At 43.2% G+C, this 19219-nt stretch overlaps 1 protein-coding gene across 2 annotated transcripts; it reads right to left on the minus strand.

The window, feature by feature from the left end:
* Positions 1–10823: 10823 nt before the first annotated feature.
* On the minus strand, positions 10824–18354 carry RAE1 (ribonucleic acid export 1). 2 transcript variants are annotated; one of them, XM_036395753.1, is made up of 12 exons: positions 18271–18354; positions 17725–17821; positions 17488–17592; positions 16892–16984; positions 16403–16489; positions 15909–15995; positions 15600–15671; positions 14993–15100; positions 14577–14683; positions 14398–14473; positions 13665–13859; positions 10824–12158 (listed from the first exon to the last, which is right to left on the minus strand). In XM_036395753.1, exons 2-12 carry the CDS (start codon positions 17812–17814, stop codon positions 12072–12074), a joined length of 1107 nt encoding a protein of 368 aa, XP_036251646.1. In that variant the 5' UTR covers positions 17815–17821; positions 18271–18354; the 3' UTR covers positions 10824–12071. The 2 variants fall into 2 exon arrangements, with proteins under 2 accessions (XP_036251646.1, XP_036251647.1); XM_036395754.2 differs by lacking the exon at positions 18271–18354 and adding an exon at positions 18136–18213.
* Between the last annotated feature and the right edge of the window lie 865 nt (positions 18355–19219).

A 19219-nucleotide genomic window follows, 5' to 3' on the forward strand; every position in this document is an offset into this window, starting at 1 on the left:
CTTCTTCAGACATGAGCCCCACATCTCTCAAAGGAGAAATCCCAGCTCCCCTTCCTCCCTCGAGGCAGGAACAGGAGTTTCCTACAGGAAAGGAGCTCAGGTTAAACCTGTGCTCGGTGAGCAGCACAAACCCCCCGGTAGCACTGGGGAGGCGGCCTCGGTTCTGCCACATCCTGGAAAGCAGGAGGGGAAATGAAATCTCCTGTCTCATGCTGCAGCTATTGCAAACACAGGCTCTAATGAGCTGTTACCACAAACACAGCAGGAAAGGGAAGAGAAAATGAGTAAGGATAACTTTATGGAAGTTAATTAGTTTGCTTTTATTTTTTCCGCATCGTTCTTGTGAAAAGCACTCATCCTCCTCAAAACACCTACAGATAAAATCCAGCCATCAGATCAAAGCTGCAGGAGCTTGGCAGAGCCAGTTTGCTGACATCTCCCATGCTTTTACTGCAACAATAAGAGTACCTGAGAAGAGAAGGATATATTTCAACTTTCTTTGAGTTATCTCAAAGATAACTCCTGTAAAGGCAAGCATATATTGAAGTATGAAGCTGCCTTGGGGAAGGCAGGACATTGCTTAGCAAAAATCTAAGAGCAGACTGCAAGCAAGAAGAAGAACACAGACCTGATATAAGCTCTTTTAGGAGTGCATTTAGTCCTTTGCTGTTATTAAGAAATAAAACTACACAGGTCAGTCAATGAGGAGGCTGACAGAAAAGTCATGTTTTGCAGTGAGTGTACAACCATCCATATCCTTAATGTACAGGATTTGTATTACAAATCCAGAGCATCCTATTCTCATTCAGATTGGGAAGATTAATTTTACCATAATTCAGCACAGTTAAGAGGACTCACTGGGTTTTTACTTACATGTTGATACATTCCTTGAAGCTTAAGCAAAATTGATACACAAAGGCTCCTTCAGGAGTGGACTTCAGCAGTGTTATCCAAGAGGTGGAATGGAAGAGCTGCAGGTCACCACAGCAATGTGCTGGATTCCACTGACAATCCTAGAGAAGGTGGCACTGCAAGACTATCCAGGTACAGAACCATATAGAAATGGTCCCTGCCTAAAGGATGAAAAATAGATTATAGCAGGAAGTTATACCTTTGGGAGCACAAGAACAGGACAGAGGTGGGGAAAGAGCAGCAGGGAAAATGTTCCCTGTTCCTTGGCCTCTGCAAAGCCCCAAAGTCCCTTCTGTTCTTGTCCCTCCCTTGGCACTGAAGCTCTGTGCTGCTCTCCTGTAGACTTGTCTGAGCAGTTTCCTTTCTTCCCCCAGTGTCTTTGATAAAATTGATTTGAGACACCCCAGGTCTGATCTGCAAGCCTTTGAAGAACCTGCCTCATTTCTTAGCAAACTGATGGGCTTTATTTTTAAAATGGAGCAGGGCTGCTGTGGAGCTCTGACCTTTTTCAGTTCCTGCTGCTGCTTAGCCAAGACTTCATTGCTGTAGGGCAGTGCCCTTGGGTTTGCCATGGATACCCGCTTATTGCAATAACAGCAGATGAAACATCCCCCTTAGAAGCTCCACAGTTAAATAAGTTAACTGGAGAGCAAGGCACTTACTGTGGGAACTGTTTGGTTTGTTGGTTTTACTAATGCTCAGTCTGGATGCTGGCCACCAGCAAGGCTGTGAGCAGGGAGATCTTGAGGGAGCTGCATCCAGGGGCATTTGGTTTAGGTTATCATGGGGAATTCTGCATCTGGGCCCTCTGTCTCAGATTTTTTGGTTTGGTGCCCTGAGGACACCATAACAATTGCTTAACCCAGAGCTGCTGCTGCAACAAGAATTGAAAAATGAAAATCATTCTTCTTTGGGCCACTTGTAACAAAATAGTTGAGCAGAGGAGGTTCCCAATCAGGGCTGCTTTCTGGCTTTGGTTTCTGTAGGAATCCTCCAATAGGACTGTTTCCTCTTCTGAATATTCCAGAACTGGGCGTGCTGAGTGAACTCTGTTTCCTTTTGCTGGCTACACTGGTTACACAGAAGCAGATCATCAGCTCTAGTGGGCATCTAGAATGATCTGATTTATTATTCCAGTAACCTGCATTTAAAAAAAAAAAAATATGGATATGGGCATTGGTAACTCTGGGACTGAGAGAACAACAAATGGGACACCTTCTTCAATTGTGCTGGACCACAAGCATATGTTAGAGTGTGGCTAAAGGAAATATCATTAAAAATCTAATTCTACTTCCCCAAACTTTCCTGCCCTCCCATTTGATGTTCCTTCAGAAAATGAAAATTGCATATCTGTGCCATGACAAAGGACAAACAGAATCATGGTAATTGCAAACAAGATTCCTGAAAAAGAAAAGGCTTGGAGGAACATTGCAGAGCTCATAACTGCTTGGAGGATCTTGCCACAGGAAGTGCAAGCCTTGGATATAAGTCTAGATGAAAATAAAGGCATAAAATATGGCCAAGGAAACTAAGAGGCTGTGCCATCACATTGCTCATACCTCTGCAGCTGCCAGCAGGGAGAATGTCTGATATTCAGGAATCTTGTGCTTTGCTCTTTGTGCCACCATCACCATTTCCCAGGAGTTTCTCAGAGCACAGCTTGGCACTTGTCCTTCCACATGCCCTAGTGCCAGCCATGTGTGCCAGGGGAGGATGAAGCACCTGTTTGGAGCAGGAAGGACCAGCTCAGCAAGGAAAGGCGCTTCAGTGGACCCTGTGGTGGTGCCCTTCAGTGGGGAAGATGTGCTGCAGCCACCCTGAGTGGGCACTCCTACATTTCTTGGTGCTTTTTACTCTGCCCTTGGGGAATTTCTCCTCCACCATCTCCAGCTGTCTGTTTATGCAGGTCCAGCTCCTGGGAGCTGTGTGTACAGACTCTCCCCAGCCCTGGCAAAACACTCTGGGGAGCTGGAATGACACTGGGCTGGGGATTGTCACAGTGTGACAGCAGGGAGCTGGGCTGGCTTTCTGAGCAATCAAAATACTGCCCTTGATTAGGATGGTGGCTTGTTTTCTGGCATTGCTGGCATCTCTGCCAAATAGTTTTGTCATCATCAGTATTGTAATGTCTTGGCCTAGAGCAATGGTAACCCTTGCCTTTCCTGTGACTTGGGGATGATCTCTCTTTAACCTCTTAGAAAATGACTAATGGAAAGTGCAGATGTTCATATTGCAGCTAAATTATGCAACAAATCCAGGAAACCCTTCACTAGCTGATCTTAGTTTCTTCTTTGCTTCATAGAAGGCAGGAAAGGGATGACAAAGGGTTAGAAGCAGAAAAGGAACAGGGCAAAGCAAACAGCTCATGGTGGTTTCTGGGACAGAAGTTTCTCTCCAGATTTTCTACCACATCTCCTCCACTGGCAGTAAGCACTGGGGAGCAGGAGCTGTGAGACAGATGCAGGAAACATTTTCCTGCTATGACAGCATCTAGATCTCAGCAGAACATGATAGATGTAGGCTAAAATACTGCCTATTTCTCCATGGTTTGGTGATGTCTTGGAGGAAGAGTCTCTGCATTCCCAAATCTGCAAGGCAGGGCACAGGGAGAAGAGTAAGAAGATGAAACCACTGGTTATGACCTGCTAAACACAACCTCCACTAAAGATTCTGTTCCTTCCCTGAACCCCTGCACAGAAACTCTGTCTCTCTTTAGTGGAAATATCGTCCCATCTCTCTCAGGCTGGGATTTAATCATCAGAAGGGTTTTCCTCCCACAAAAAGTTTTTTAGAAAAAAACATTCCATTTGAGTCAAACATGCAAACTGCATCTCAAAATAGTTAAACAAATATTTTTGCTATTTCAATTTTATGTTGTACTTTGGGAAAATATTAATTGTAACTTCATACTTCTGAAGTTTGAAAACCATAAAACTACATTTTAAAATGAACAAGAGATCATTTAATATTCTTTAAAGGAAGGAAGCAGAAAAAGTAAGGCCTTTTGAAACAGCATTAATAATTATATTTTTTGCAAATATTTGTGGAGTTATGTTAAAACTAAGTGGTATTTTCTGATTTAAAAAAAGAAAATGCCAGAGGGCTTCTAACAATCTCTGCCAAAGCTGCCAGGGCTGCATCTCATGACCTTTTCATGGGAGTGCATGTGACACTGGTAGCACAAACTGAGCAGGAACTGTCCACCCACTCCAACCAGGGAACAGCCAGGACACAGAAGAACATTAAACAAGATGTCTCAGCTCTGGGATGTAGAGCACAGCTGTATGGACACAGCAGATATTCTTAACAGCAAAATGCAAGTGACTCCAGAGCTGGAGCACATCCATAGCATGGGGCAGACCCAATTTCTATCCCCCTTCCCACAGGTGAGCACAGCCAGGTCTCACCCATGGATCCCCTCCTCAACCTCATGGTCCTTTTCCCCAGGTTGCTGTATTTTAGTCCTCACTAATCCAGACTCTTCTGTCACATCACACCCAATGAGATAAATAATCCATCTACTCTGGTATTTCTAGAAGTATCACAACTGGAAAAGTGATTATTTAATGCCCACAATGAACCTGGCCAGAAGAACGTACACAAAAAATATTGGCATGGCAATTAACCTTCCTTAAAGGTTTTGTTTGAAACTCTCAGAGCCTTCTAGTTACCATGTCTACTCTATTTAAACACAAGGCAGCAAAGGTTCGTTTCAGTGGCTCTGAACAGGATATAAACACAATTGGAATGTCAAGACAACAAACCAACATATCAGCACTGGATACAGAAGCTTTTTCCATGGAGCCTGGAAAGGTATTGAAAAAGAAAAACAGAGGTACCTGCACTGAAATCTGGGCAGGATGATTCCAGCTTCTGATGATCTCAAAAAGTCCAAAATGGGCCTTTGACAAAACAAAAAGAATCAGCTACAGCAGGGCAGCACAATCACTGACTGGAGGGGTCAAAGCTCACCTGGGCAGTGCCACTGGCTCCTGACAGTCCAACATCCACATCCAGTCTGCTGGAGCAGTGATTCCTGGTGGGGAAAAGCCACCAACAGCTCAACAGGCAGCCACACGATGTCCCCAACACTGCAACAGGACCATGACATCAGCTGAACATGACAAGTGGAACAAAGTCCTGCTAAATCACACAGCCCAGTTTGTGCCCATCATGCCTTTAGTTAGTGGGGAAGCACATAGAGAAAGGTGCAAGACAAGAAAGAGGGCAGGTTTTGCATCCTCAGAGGACAAAAAGGCTGGCTGATGGGTGATTGTATTTTGAAGTCAAGCTTGTGAATGAAGTGTGTGGATCAGTACTGAATGAGGAAATCCACTCTGCTGCTTGAAGTGTGGTTTTCCTTTTGCCAGCCCTGGGGTGCCAGGACCAGTCTTACCTCAAAGGACATTTTCATCAGCCTACAGGGAGAAAAAAACACTCTTCTGTTTCCTGACAGTGTGGCTGTGACAGCACCAGGCCTGTTAAGCAGCAAGGTCACTACTGGGAGATGCTACCCTGGGCCAAGCCACATTCAGAACAGTTTGGAGAGTTAAATCATCCTCTCTCATCTCCCTGCTGCTGTCTGCAGGACCACCAAAGAAAGGTGCCCAGATGATGAACTGGATGAGCTCAGCCATTGTGGCAGACACAGGTCAGCACTGCAGAATGGCCCCAGCTGCATCACACAGCCAATGGCTGAACAAAAGCTGGAAGGGTTCAATGACAAGGTTTTGCTAAGCTATTCTCTTTAACTAGACCATCTTTCTGTGGTTTTTAAAAAAAGCTGTTTCAGCCCAGTTAAAGTGTTTCTGAAATGCTACATACTCGTGTTTGAAGCCTGACAATGTTCCACAAATGTAGATGTTCTTCTTTACAATTATATAGATCCTGCTCTCTAAATTAAACATTAATGCCTAAACAACCAACTGCTGTCTGCAACCCTGCTGCTACAGACCAAGAATGAGCATTACTTAGGAAAGGGAGACCTCCAAGGAAAAGAGTCAGGTATCTGCAGAAAGCAATTACCTGTCAGTAAGTGATACCTGACTCCATATAAATCCCACTGTTACAGCAGGAGCAGGGCAGACAGCTGTCCTTCCAAAGAAAAACAGTTGTAAAAATTGTATTTGAGCTCCAGTTTAGTCATTTGAGAGTAGTTTGAACCACTGCATTATCTCTGCCCTTTACTGACTGCAATAATCATGGTATATTCCAGACCAAATGGATCTCCCTTTGCTGTAGATCAGTAGTGAGCTGCATTTGATAGGCAAGGGAAGGAAGGTGATTGAACCAGTTGGCAGTGGGTCAGAAAAGGACATTTGAGCTTACACCTTTCTGGGAGATGGCACAACTGTGAGGAAGTACCTTGGGAAGGGTTGAAGAAAATCCATTACCTGAGTTTTATTTCACAGTGTTCCCAGGAACTGAACATTGCCCCTCTCCTTGTCTGTCCAGCAAATCAACAATCTGCATTTAAGAAACATGAATGACAGAAAGCATTCTCTGTCAAACTACATTTGTTAATGCACCCCTGAGGACAGGCTTAGCTGACCTGGGTGTTTAACATGCAGTTTGCAGCATTTTCCCATTCCTGCAACAAACTCATTGCTGGATGTCAGCACATCCACACCTCACAGTATAAAGCAGTTACTGCCTGCAAAAGACACCCTGGGCAGCAAAGGGTAAACTTTCCCCACACCCAGGGAAGAGCATTACCTTAATCTCTTATCTAGGCTGCTTTTCAGTGGCACTTGATACAGGAGCTATACCAAACACTTCCTTGAAAACATAAAGCCAGGGATTGGGTTACACACGATTGGAGATCTGTGCCACCAGTAAGACAAAAGCTCCTGTATTACCTGGCACATGCTGCTAAATTATTGAAGTGTCCCTTCAAACTGAATATATTCACTGCATAATTAGTCATCAGAAGAAAACAGTCTCTCTTTACAAAGCTAATGCTGGCAGCTATTGTATCTTTTATGCACTGTAACAAAAAGCATTTGCAGAACTGATGCAACACAAACATTTGGAATTACTCTGTCCATGCACGAGTGTTCCCAAGGCACATACTCCCCTTTGTGGTGCTGCCTCAGTCTCATGTTACCTTGCAACCAAGACCTAAAAATGTGAATTACTTTTCCCAGCTGTAGCACCATCCCCATTCCAGAAGCAGGCAAATGGTGCAAACACCTGGAAGTTTGCTTTGCCCCTGAGGAAGGAGTGAGATCAATTTGGCCATTCAGAGTCCATTCTGCATCAAGTGGGACCTCCCTGGGGCTGTGCATCAGTGCCACTCTCAGCTCACACTGCTTGCAGCTGATGCCACTCCAGAGGCTCTGCTCTCATGGGCTTGTCCCTGCTGCTGATTCCTGGCAGCACTGCTGCTCCAGTGGCAGTCCCAGCAGTGCTGGAAGCACCACAGCCAGCTGGTGTTGCTCTGTTATTCTGACCTGGCAAGGCAAGAGCAGCAGCAGCTCCCTCTCAGGGAATAGCTGTGCTGCTGCTGAGAGCAGGATGGGCCTGCACTGCTGTATATAAACCTAAGCTTACCTGGAAATGCAAAGAGATGGCTTCCAGCTGTTTGAACACTAGCTGCAGGATGAAATGCAGTTCTACCAACTCCAATCCACAGCCCGAGGTGTGCAAAGACAACATTCTGTCAGTGGAAATATTCCTGGGTTTTTCCCTTTGAATTCCACCTGTTACACCTGACACCAAGGGGACAGATGGGTTCTTTTAGGGGTCTTTGGCAGAATAAAGACAGCACTAAATTGTAGCTACAATCAAGGCTTTCTCAGCAGGATATTCTGATTAGCATAGCACAGAATTTATGATTAGTATGGCACAGGATTTCTACAAGTAGCATCAATATGGTACAATCTCTAAATAGCACAATACAGAATTTATAATTTCTCTATAGCCTGGACCTTCTGCAAGTCTGAGGCTCCTAACACATGGTTTAGTAAATCAATGTAACAATCACACAGACTGGGAAATCATGTCACAGAATGAGCCACTCAGTCCTGAGGAAGCAGAGGACAGTGGAGGCACCCCTGGCCATGAGGGGTCCCAGCCCTGCCCTGAGCATTTCTAACTCCATAACTTTACAGACAGAGCCCTGGGTGCTCAGCAGCAGCACTGGGCTGCCCAGGAGCCTGGGACCTTCAAGGAAGGGAGGAATGGGCCTGGAGCCCAGGAATTGTGAGGCCAGCAGCCAGGGGAAGAAGAAACTGGTTTGGGTGACTTGGTTCAGGGGACCTTCAGGGCCTGATAGGGAGAGAAGAGGAACAAATACAACAACAAATACATCTGACCTGCTTGGTCAGATGTCTCACTGAGCAGCTGAAAGAGCATTGCATAGCTCTAAAAACTTGGTTTATGTGCATGGATACCAGGTACACTCCTGAAAAACTCAAAAATGGAAATGATTCCGTTTTCATTCTTCTGTTCCCTGAGTATTTTGGGAGAAGCTGCTTTTACAAACAACTGTACCTTGTATTCCAGCAGCACTCCAGCTCCGTGCAGAGCCCCAGGCACGCTGCAGCCCGGGCTGCAAGGAGAGCTCTGCTCAGGAGCCATCAGCACTGCCATCGCCTGGCACCACGGCAGAGTTACAGCTTCACGCTGCTGCATTCCGTGCATCCTGCAGCTGCCGGGGTGGAGAAGGTTACTGGGGAATTGTTCCTGTCCTGAATTTGTTCCAGTCATTATTGTGTGCTGCAGCTCCAGGTGATGATCATCACCTGGCTGTAAAGCTCAATAACGCAGGGGAAATGCTTTACATGGTGAATCTGCACCAGAGCTTTGTGAAATAAATCAGTCTTACCCAAATGACTGCAAATGGCACTTAATTTTTAAGTCTCCAGATTGGCTAATTAACAGCCATTTCATTTTGCTCAGGTTCATCTCTGCAGAAAGCAAACAAATTGGAAATCAGTGGTTTCCATCATTTCGAAGGCTGGAGAGTGTAAAACCTCATGATAGTGATCTGACACAATTCCTAATCGTGGGCAGCTGCCCAGACACCTCATCTGCAAACAGCACTTGCTCACCACTAAACTGAGCCAGGCCAAAGCAAGTTTTATTGAAATATCCCATGTACCCCAATCCCACCTCAATCTCAAATCCACTCCCCTCTGCAGAACAACTCGGTGACCAATTTTTCTGGCCTAGGAGCTGAACTGGAGCACTCACCAATTCAGGATTGCATTTCCTGTGGCAGATGGTAAATCAATACTTCTGCCTGCCTGCCATTGTGCAAACATGTCTTGTTTCATCTGTGAAAGGCTCTAGCAGACAAACTTGGCCAATTATTTCATTTTCTGAAATACGTTTCATTAAACCAATGTGCAAAACCACTGACACGTGAGAGCAGCAGCAGGAAACTCATCTGAAAATGTAAAATGTTCCCCTTTTGAGGGGTTTAACTGGGCTGCTCCTTATGCCAAAGATTATTTGCCTGCAATAAAACACATTGACAGCAAACTTTCAGAAAATTAAAGAAGTTACTTTATAAATCAAGCATTACTATGTTAGCTTTGGGTACATGTTAGCATCTTACATTCTTCACTCATTTTTTTGGACAGCTAACTGCCATAGAATAGCAAGTTAAATACATTTCCAGAAATGCACTAACACTTTAAAGGGTGTGAATAAACTCTCATTTTTGATGCTAGAAGGGATACAGCTGTGTGTACTTTACAACAGAACCTCACAATAGTTCCAGGGAAGAGCAAATTGCCAATGTGCTCTCTTAACTTGGGTAATGGAAAACAATTCAGTTCAAAGCCTGACTCTCCTCCCAGCTGAACACATCTAATGTGCACAGCAGCATAATGGAAACTATGTCCTTCTAAAATTAGTCTGAACAAGTAGCAAGTGATGATTAAATAATTCTGAAGCCTCACTGACAAAGAAGTTCAGTCCAGCAGAGTAAGTACTCAACATGCTGACACACAATGTGTTATGAAACCAGACTCACCAGTGGCCACTGAAGCAGGTGCAGCTCCACTGGGTCCCAGAGAAATGTACCTGCTCAACTCATCTGTTTTCCCTCACTCATTCACATTGTTAGGTATTTAAACAAAATGAGATTTTTTTAAAGCAGGAAACAATGACACATTCCATTCCTCCCTGTTTGCTCCAGTGGGAGTTCTGCACACTTCAGTGATCACTTACACCTGATCTCCAGCCTGCAGTTGCTTGGTGGCATTCAGTTGACTGGGAAGTCTGGAAAAATGTGCTAACAACCAAAGATTGCTGCATAACAATCACAACCTTAGGGAAAAAAATCAACAGAAACCAAAGAAATGCTTGAGCAAATGATCAGCTACTGATTTAAGTGCTGGGAACTCTTTCCTACCTTAAAGAAAACAAATTGTTAATGAATGCAAAATCTAAAATATGTAAAACATAGAAGTAGCAGGGAAAAAAAAACCAAACTATCTTGAGAAATAAAACAGAAAAAGTTAATCCTTTAACAAAGCAGAGTTGGGTCTATTTAAAGGAATTTCCTCTATACCAAACAAGAAATACCCATCCAGCAAAAACTGATGAACTCAGGGAAGAGTCTGGAGTGAAAAGACAGTGGGCTGGAGGGAGCCTGAAGAGTCTGTGATTCATCTGTACTCACCATGTCAGGTGTTTGGCTGCTGAAACAGCAATGAACTTGATTCATCTGAGAACAAAAGGCCTTTCACACCACTTCTCCCAATTCTTTGAGGCAAACCCACAGGAATCATTTGTAGTGGAACAGAAGTTGGAAAATGCATTGGGTTCTCTTAAGCAACTGGAGGAAAAGGAGCTGACTTTCAGCAAATGCCCCTGAATTACACTGAAAGGCCAAGAAGCTGCTTTGAAACAGGAAGCACATTGCCTTGCCCACATTATTGGAACAGAACTTCTGAATATAAAAAAGCATTTAGTAAAAATTTTATTTGAAACTCAGCATGAATCCGTAACCACCAGCATTAAACCATAACAGTTTTACAGAGAATTTGTACAATATGCCATGTAATTCTATACATGCTCCCCCCATCCCCTTTTTATTCAGTCATTATCAAACAAACAATAGTTAGACAGGAATAATAAGCATTCACTTCCAAAAAGAAAACTTTGGCATGTATACAACTGGCTAGTTAAAAGTAAACAGTGGTAGATTCAAGTCAGAAAGAGACCCACTCATTTTGTTTCACAGCATTTTTGATCAGGATGAAGCTTCCCAGCACTACTTTCTAGTTAATACAAAAATGAGTATTTTTTTCAGCCCTGAACACCCTCTTACAGGACAAAACCATGTTAAAATGCTCAACTTACAACTCTAAAAGGTGTCAGCTTCAAAGAAGCTTAGGTTAAAGGGATTTTGCACACATTGATTTGGTCATGAATAAAACCTTTATAGGTTTGCTCATGTTTCTGAACTCTGAGCTATTTCACCACTTGGCACCACTGCAACTTCTCCTTTGAACTAGAAAAAGCAGTTTGCTCAGAAGTCATGTCCACTGCAGGAGTGCCAGAAAAACCTAAAGTTTGCACTGGGCCCATCTTCTGCCTTGAGTTTCTGTCACTGCTCTTGGCCCCCTACATACCTTCCCTGTCATCTAAAAAAGGAGGGAAAACTATTTGCAAGGCATTTCTTCCTGGCATACAGCAGACAATGCTTCCATTTCAAAAACCAGAAAGCAATGAAAGAACCCCTGAATTATTAATAAGAAAAAAAAAACAAGCCTCCTTTGAGAAGAATTACTGGTGATTCTCCAAGTACTTACAAAAAATACAGTATTTATACAACTTCTCCAGAACGATTATAATTAACATATTTTAATGTAATACTAACAAAATAAATCCAGAGATACAAATGGTTGCACTTCAAAGCAGGAATATCCACCCCAGATGTTGATTTTGCTGCAATTTCATTATTGCTGTGGAACAGAGAGTGGTTAAGTCATGTCAATACGAGCCTCTCTTTCTTACACACATCAGAGTATTTAATTTGGAAACGTTCTCCAGCAAGTCAAAATACATTTACTGTAATTTTTACAGTTCCTGCTAAATGTTTGTGATCCAAAGTTGACTGAACCATGGTGCAACAGGGCACAAATGGCCAAAGAGCAGAGGCAGGAAGGGCAGAACAAGTAGAGGAGTTCAAGTCAGACTCACTACTTCTTATTCCTGGGCTTCAGCTCTTCTGCTGCATTTCGCAGAAAAATGTAGTTTTTCTTCTGTGGATTATAGAATTCATGACCCTAAAGACAAAAATAATCTACATTTACTCTCTTCAAAGAAAAAATATCAGCATTACTTTAAATGTAAGAATATGAATATTCCATTAGTTTGGTTTATTAAGATTTAATCTTAAAGCCTTTAAGGCCAGATATTGGACCACACTGGTGGATTAGGAACAGCTTACTTGAACAAGCAATTACAAGAATTATACATATAAAGTAAAATTTAAGAGACTTTTATCCATTTTGAAAGTATAAAATATTTTTGATTAAAAAATAACCACATATCTCTAAGTTCTACTTTACAGATGCAGCCTGGGAACTCAGTATAATTTCTTTTAAATGTCATTTGAGGCAGAGAAAAAACTAAACCTTTAATGGCCATCCAGCTTCACTTTAGATTTTTTATCTTTTATCTTTTAAATGACATAAGGTCACATTTTTTCCAAGTGAAGCCCAAGTTCTACAGGCAACTGCAGAGTTTTCTGTTCCCCAGCTGCAGATGCAAATGTCCTGTTTTGCATATAATTTTCATACACATTACCAAATTAATGCCCAAGTATCCAAATCAGGGAGAGTAAACACTAATAAAGCTACTGAGGTCCAACATGCAAGCTGGAAATTACCAACGCCATGGACAAGAAATGGCTCTGGGAAGGAAGGAAGGAAGGTTAGTACTTAGCACCACGATTTTACTCTTTAATACTGGTTTGCAGATCTGAAAGTCTACCCAAGCAGCAGAACTGAAGAATTCATCTGTCCTGGAACCAACAAATATTTTAATGTGGGCAGAGGACTAAATACAATGCAGTGAATTAAAATTTAGCTCTCTGTGGCATGCAACTGAGTTAATCTTTGAGATTTCTGCATCCATTTCACTCAAAACCACAAGATCATTATCCTACAAGCACCCTAAAAATTAGTTACATTCCAAGCTTGCTGCCCTCCCTCCTTTAACTATTAGGAAGTATTTATTTTCTACAGATCATGGCTTGCTGTGGTTCTGCTGCATCTGTATTGTTAAGTGTGGAAGACAAATAAATAAATAAATAAATAAGCACTATGAAAAGCCTCACTAAGTGGCAGTGAAGATTTAATAGAGAGCATTCAAACACTGGGCTAAGTGTTTATAATCACAGTGACAGCTTTTTTCCCTGCAGCAGCAGCAGAGATGTGCATTTCACCAGCTCTGTGGGAAGCTGTCAGGGTGCCACACTGCCCTGTGACACTGCCCACGGCACAACGTGTGTGAGCAACCATAGCAACCTCTGAATCTGGGAATTTACAGTTTGCTCATCCACATTTGTAAAGCAGCAGCATTTAGCAATCCTGTCCTGCTGGAGCTGAAACACCACAAATTCACAGCTTCAATGTTAAATTTCATCAGGTGGCCAAAATGGCCATTTTAAGTTCTCTTAGAAATCAGAAAGGTTCACCTACTACTTATAAAAAACACCGAAAGCCTCACAAGAAGAAGAGTCTTAGCTGTCAACTGAAAGTATGAACATAAGTCTAAATCCTTCTTACCTTTGACCAATCATAGCTGGAAGCATAAGCAAATATATTGCCATTGTGGTTGAAACAACAAGCAGATATTGGCTGGTCCAGCTGCTCTGAGGTTTTTAGCTTTGTCCGTGCATCTTTATCCCAGAAGCTGAATCTCCCATCAGACCCTACTGTGGCCAGAGTACCATGGACAGGGTGGAATGCAATGCCATTAACCTGCAGAGCCACACAGAACACCATGAAAAACACCACACATGGCAACAGGTGATGGGCACACTCTCAGAAGGTGTGCTGAAGTCTACAAGAGTAAATACATTAAATTTCAACTAAATACAGCTCTTAAATCTTTAACATTTCTTTGGAGAAAAAATATCCCCCAAAACAACCAATGAAGAACCACCAAAGCAACAAGAAAAACACCATATTTTTGGCTTAGTACCTAATAATCCAATGCATAATGCCATTACACAACTATTGTTTCAGTAACTGCAAAATCAACAAGTGTCAACTCCACTTGTTTACAAGCAGATTCAATGAAAGGCTGATCTAGTGCTTGTTTTATGAGAGTATAAAAATTTGCCTTTCCTCTTAAAGAATGACTGTGACAGGTCTTGAAATGTGTCTTAAGAGCCTTAGGCAAGATAAAAGGTGAAGGAAAACAATTCAGAGCCAACTTTATGTTAGGAGTGTACAGTGTACATATGATACATATGATATATGTATATATGATATATGATACAAGTTGGATACTCACAGCATAGATGTCCTGAGGTGCTGATGTGTTTGTTCCATTGGAGCGATGGCATTTAAAAGTGAAATTATCTTTTGCACTGGAAAGGAAATTAAAAAGTTTAAAATATTTTTAAAAAAAGCTTTTTCTTTTCATCACTGTGACCTGAGCAATAGAGAGAGGATGTTTTAGTGAATACTTACGGGTTTGGGGGGTTGATATAATGAATAGCTACTCTGCCTTCAATGCTCCCAAGGGCAAATCCAGTTGGTTTGTTCACTTTGTCTTTGAAAATAGCAACGCAGCGATGCTGAATTTGAGAAAGATGCAAAGGAGTTTTAGACTGAGACATCTTTTCCACATGGACACAAAACTTCAAAGTCATCCATGCAAGGTAAAGCAAAACCACTAGCAAGGTGAAGAGATAGCTCAAATTCTGTTAGGAATTTGGGCAACACTTTAAATTTCTAAATCCTTGTGAAGATCAGCAACAGGTCACTGGCAAACCAGGTCATTACCATGCTAAGATAACTTGGTTTTGAAACACTGCATGTTTTTACAAAAAATGTCAAGGCCCACAATGTCAATGATCTGTATAAATACAAATATTATTATTTACCTGGTGTTTCAGAGGAGATTCTATTCTTCTAAATTCAGAAGGTTGGTTCTCTAACTGATAAACTATCAAACCCCTTTCTGCAGTGGCCACAGCTGCCATAGGATGAACCTGGATAAGGTTGTAAAACAGGTTGGAAGAGAGACACTGGTATTAATTGCATGGCAGAACACTCTGAACAACTTAAAGGAATGACAGGGAGGGAAATAGGAAGCAGATAAGGAAGAAAGTTCATTTGTTCACATCTCTTCAAACACAACCAGCCATTTTTTCCCTGCCACTGAGAAATTTAAAACACCAAAAATCTTCCAATTCTGTGCTGATTGTTCCAGTGCAAAGTGCAATGGTGGTTTACAAACTTGGCCAGAACTAAAGGTAGGTGAGTCCTCATGCTGATTTTTGTGATGTTAAAAGGACACCAAGTGTGTTTTGTATGATGAAAATCCCTGTTTTCCAGGGCCTGATCAAGAAGATCAGATTATGTTCCAGCACTACAATCACACAGACATCCAACACTAACAGTATTAAATCCTGTCCTACAGAAGCCTCCAAAACTGCTTCCTCCTCCCAGTTATCCTCTGGCAGCAGTTTGCCACATCTCCTGACTTACCACATCTGCACAGTAACACCTTTCAGGGAGCTGCAGAGTCATCATAGGAGTTGGTGAACGGGTATCCCAGAACTGATGGGAGCAGAGAAACAAACAAACTTACACCTGGAGCTCAGGATCCATTCCCCTGTAGCAATTTTAAGTGTAACTGTTTCATTCTTGTTACAGTCAGAATAGTGCAACTCTCTGTGAAGCGAAGCTATTCCAATAATTATTAGAGCTTAATAAGATATTTTCACTTCATGTAAATATTTTTATACACAAATTATTAGCACGCTTTGTGTCCATTTGTTCAGGTAAAAATCATACCTTCAAAGTTTTATCCCAGCTTCCTGTCATCACACAGCTGTAATTTGGGGCTTTAATCCAATGGATGGTCTTCACAGGAGCATCATGCTGAAGAAAGGACAAACAGGTGTGCAAGAAGCAATCACTGAAGAGAACAACTCTGCTTAAATTACAACTGGTAACCAATTTTAGTCACCATAATTACATATTCTACAAACAGACATGAACTTCCCATTTGAAAATGTAAGCTGTAATTCTGTTATTCTTGCAGTAAAAAGCTGATATTTCTGAAGTGAATTTAATGCATCAGGGTGACTTAGTGAGATCACTGCAGCAGTGGAAAGAGCTCCCTTAAGTAAAACACAGGAAAAAGATGCACAGGGTTTTTAAATCACTTTGATCACCTGTTCAGGTGCACTTCACTATCACAAAAGTATAAAAATTAGAAAGGTAGTTTTTAATAAAAAAAGAAACAGAAAAAAAAAAAAACATTTAGTACTTGAGGCTTTACTTACTTGTGCAATCTGAATTGCTTGATTACTGTTGAGATCCCACATCTTGGCAGTTTTATCACATGAAGCAGTAAATACTTTACTCCCATCCTAAAAAATAAGAATAAAACCAAGAGATTAGTGAATGGGAAAACTGTCAAGTGTTATTCTCTTCTAGAAACAGTGTAACATCAATGTAACATGTACAGGGATTGCAAGACAAAGAAGAAACATAAATTCAAATTTATGTATTACTACGTCATAAAAGAACAAACAGTGCTATTTTTATCTAGCTTTTAACACACTCCTAACTTGAAAACTGACTTTTAGTCTTCTTACACCCATGCCAGCCCATCCCACTAGGACACACTCAGCACACATTTACAGCAATTTCAGTCTGTGCAACAACCATGGGCTGCAGCTACCTGTGGCACTCATCTGCCTGCAAACCACACACCAATTTATGTGCACTTTAGGTAAAAAAAGTGAATTTCTTTTTAAATAACAACTTACATCACTCCAGCAGGCATCAAGTACAGGCCCTGTGTGCATCTGCTGAGCCTTTGGAATTGTCTGTCCGTTATCCTGAACCTCCCAGCAGCGAACCTGCAACAGGAGAAGCAGATGTAGATAAACCAAATTAACAGGAGCTTGAAAAGACTTGTCCTGGACGCTCCAGCCCTAGTTTATCCAACAAAAAGTATGGTTATAAATAACAAAGTCTGGGGTTTTTTTGGAATTAGTGAAACCTTAGGTTTTTTTGCTTATATTCTTTCCACCTGCAGAGTCAAAACTCAGCCCCACAACTCCAACTCCACCTCAAGAGTGCCTTGCAAACCCTGAACCCTCAGCTGGGCAGAACACAACAAACATGCCCACATTTGTCTTCCCTCCCTGCCTGAGCTAGCTGGGATCTCATCCTTTAAACAAAAAAACACGTGTTATGATAACTCAATAATTTAATCTTTTTGGGCTTGTGATGATTTATCAACTACGTTAAACTTAGTGCCTTTGATACCAGACATAAATTTTGCAGTTCTTCAGCAAGTTAGGTTTTCAGGTGCCCTGCCCAAGCTTTTAGGATCCCATTTTGAACAGAGAATACTTACATCATTTGCCCATGATCCTGCAATGAGGAAATTACCCGGCAGCGTTGGTGGACTAAACGCTAAACAAGATATGCTGTCATCAGGTGGAGATGTTACTTCAATATCCTACGAAGAACAGGAGACAGAACAACTTTTGAAAACTGTGAACCGAGCCCTTATTACTTCTACAGAATGAGTCAGTAGGTCCTGCCGTGACAAAGTAACACACGCAGCAGCACAGGGGGCTGGCACACGCACCTTCATGGGGTTGTGGTTGTCGGCTGTCGTGCTGCCGAACATGCTGGTACCGCCGGTACCGAACCCCGACGTGGATCCGAACAGACTCATCCTTGCCCTGCGAACGAGTGAAAGGTTGAGCCCTGCAAAGCCCTCGGGCGTGCCCGGGGCGTCTCAGCGCAGCCACCACAGCAGCACAGCCCTGCGAGGCACCCAGTGATATACAAATATACCAAACTAAATACAGTAAAATATAATCAATAAATAACAAGACACTTCTCGTTGCTGTTGGACCCCCACAGCTCCGCTGCCCACCCTGCCGCGGATCCCTCTCGGGCCGGCCCTGGCAGAGCCAACCCCGCCGTGCCCCTCGCTGCACCCGGGGAGCCCAAAGCCGAGCCCGGCCGGGGGTTCTGCCGCTCTGGCGCACACCTCAGCGGGGCTCTCCGCCCACCCCCAGGCCGCCGCTCCGCGGGGCTCCCTCCGCCCGTGCGGCGGCACCCGGTACGGCCCCGAGCGCTGCCGCGGGGCCGGGCAGGGGCTCGGGCCGGGGCTCCCCTCACGCACCGCTGCGGGCCCGCTCCGGGCCGGGACCTGCGACGCGAGCGGCGGCGAGCGCGGGACGGGCCGCGCCTCCTGCGCAGGCGCCGCGGGGCGGGGCCGCGGCTGCGCCCTGAGCGGGCGGGGCGGGGCCGAGCCGGGGGCGGGGCCGAGCCGGGGGCGGGGCCGGGCCGAGCCGGGGGCGGAGCCGGGGGCGGGGCCGAGCCGGGGGCGGGGCCGAGCCGGGGGCGGGGCCGAGCCGGGGGCGGGGCCGAGCCGGGGGCGGGGCCGAGCCGGGGGCGGGGCCGAGCCGGGCGTTTCATTCACGTTTAATACGGGTGGGGCAGCTGTAAAAAACCCAACTAAATAAATCTACTGAAAATATCGTCTATAAGATCCATGCTGATGGCTGTGAGATCAGTTTTGGAGGCATTTTCTATGCAGTCAGCTTGACTCTCTCACATAAAAATTAATGTACACTTTAATCACCACAGTTTTCTGCTTCTCTTTACTGTTTTACAGCCAATGAAATATAGAAATGAACAATGGATTCTGTTATGATGTGCATTATTCACAGGATTGTTTATTAAATTCTTAATCAGTTACATCCACTTTCTTATTTGTTCATTGAAGACAAATAGTAATTTGCTGGGAGTTTTGTAGCTGCTTGAGATATGCAGTAATCAGGAATTATTTCTGGCTTTTAAGTCCGAATTTACAGTAAACACAAAACCTAAAATAATTCCCAAAAAGTGGAACATATAATAAATTCTTAATCAAGTCTTTCACTCCCTTCAAATACAAAAAGCTTGGTACAACATTATGCAGTGCTTTAAGACAGAAGGCAAACCAATACCTGGATACGTTTTTGACCTTCACATTTTTCTAGCCAGAAAGAACATATTTCATTATCTTTTCTATGTCTACTATTGCATATGGCATTTTTCACAGCAGAAACCACAGAATGGAAGTAGCA

Source organism: Molothrus ater, chromosome 17 (genome assembly GCF_012460135.2).
Source record: "Molothrus ater isolate BHLD 08-10-18 breed brown headed cowbird chromosome 17, BPBGC_Mater_1.1, whole genome shotgun sequence".
Classification (NCBI taxonomy): Eukaryota; Metazoa; Chordata; class Aves; order Passeriformes; family Icteridae; genus Molothrus; species Molothrus ater.

Coding starts and splice junctions, on each gene's coding strand:
- RAE1 (XM_036395753.1), bottom strand. CDS start 17,814: ATGAGTCTGTTCGGATCCACGTCGGGGTTCGGTACCGGCGGTACCAGC. Junction 16,985..17,487: donor CAGGATCATGGGCAAATGAT/GTAAGTATTCTC, acceptor CTCCTGTTGCAG/GTTCGCTGCTGGGAGGTTCA. Junction 15,101..15,599: donor GGTGTTACTGTGCAGATGTG/GTAAGTCAGGAG, acceptor AACCTTATCCAG/GTTCATCCTATGGCAGCTGT.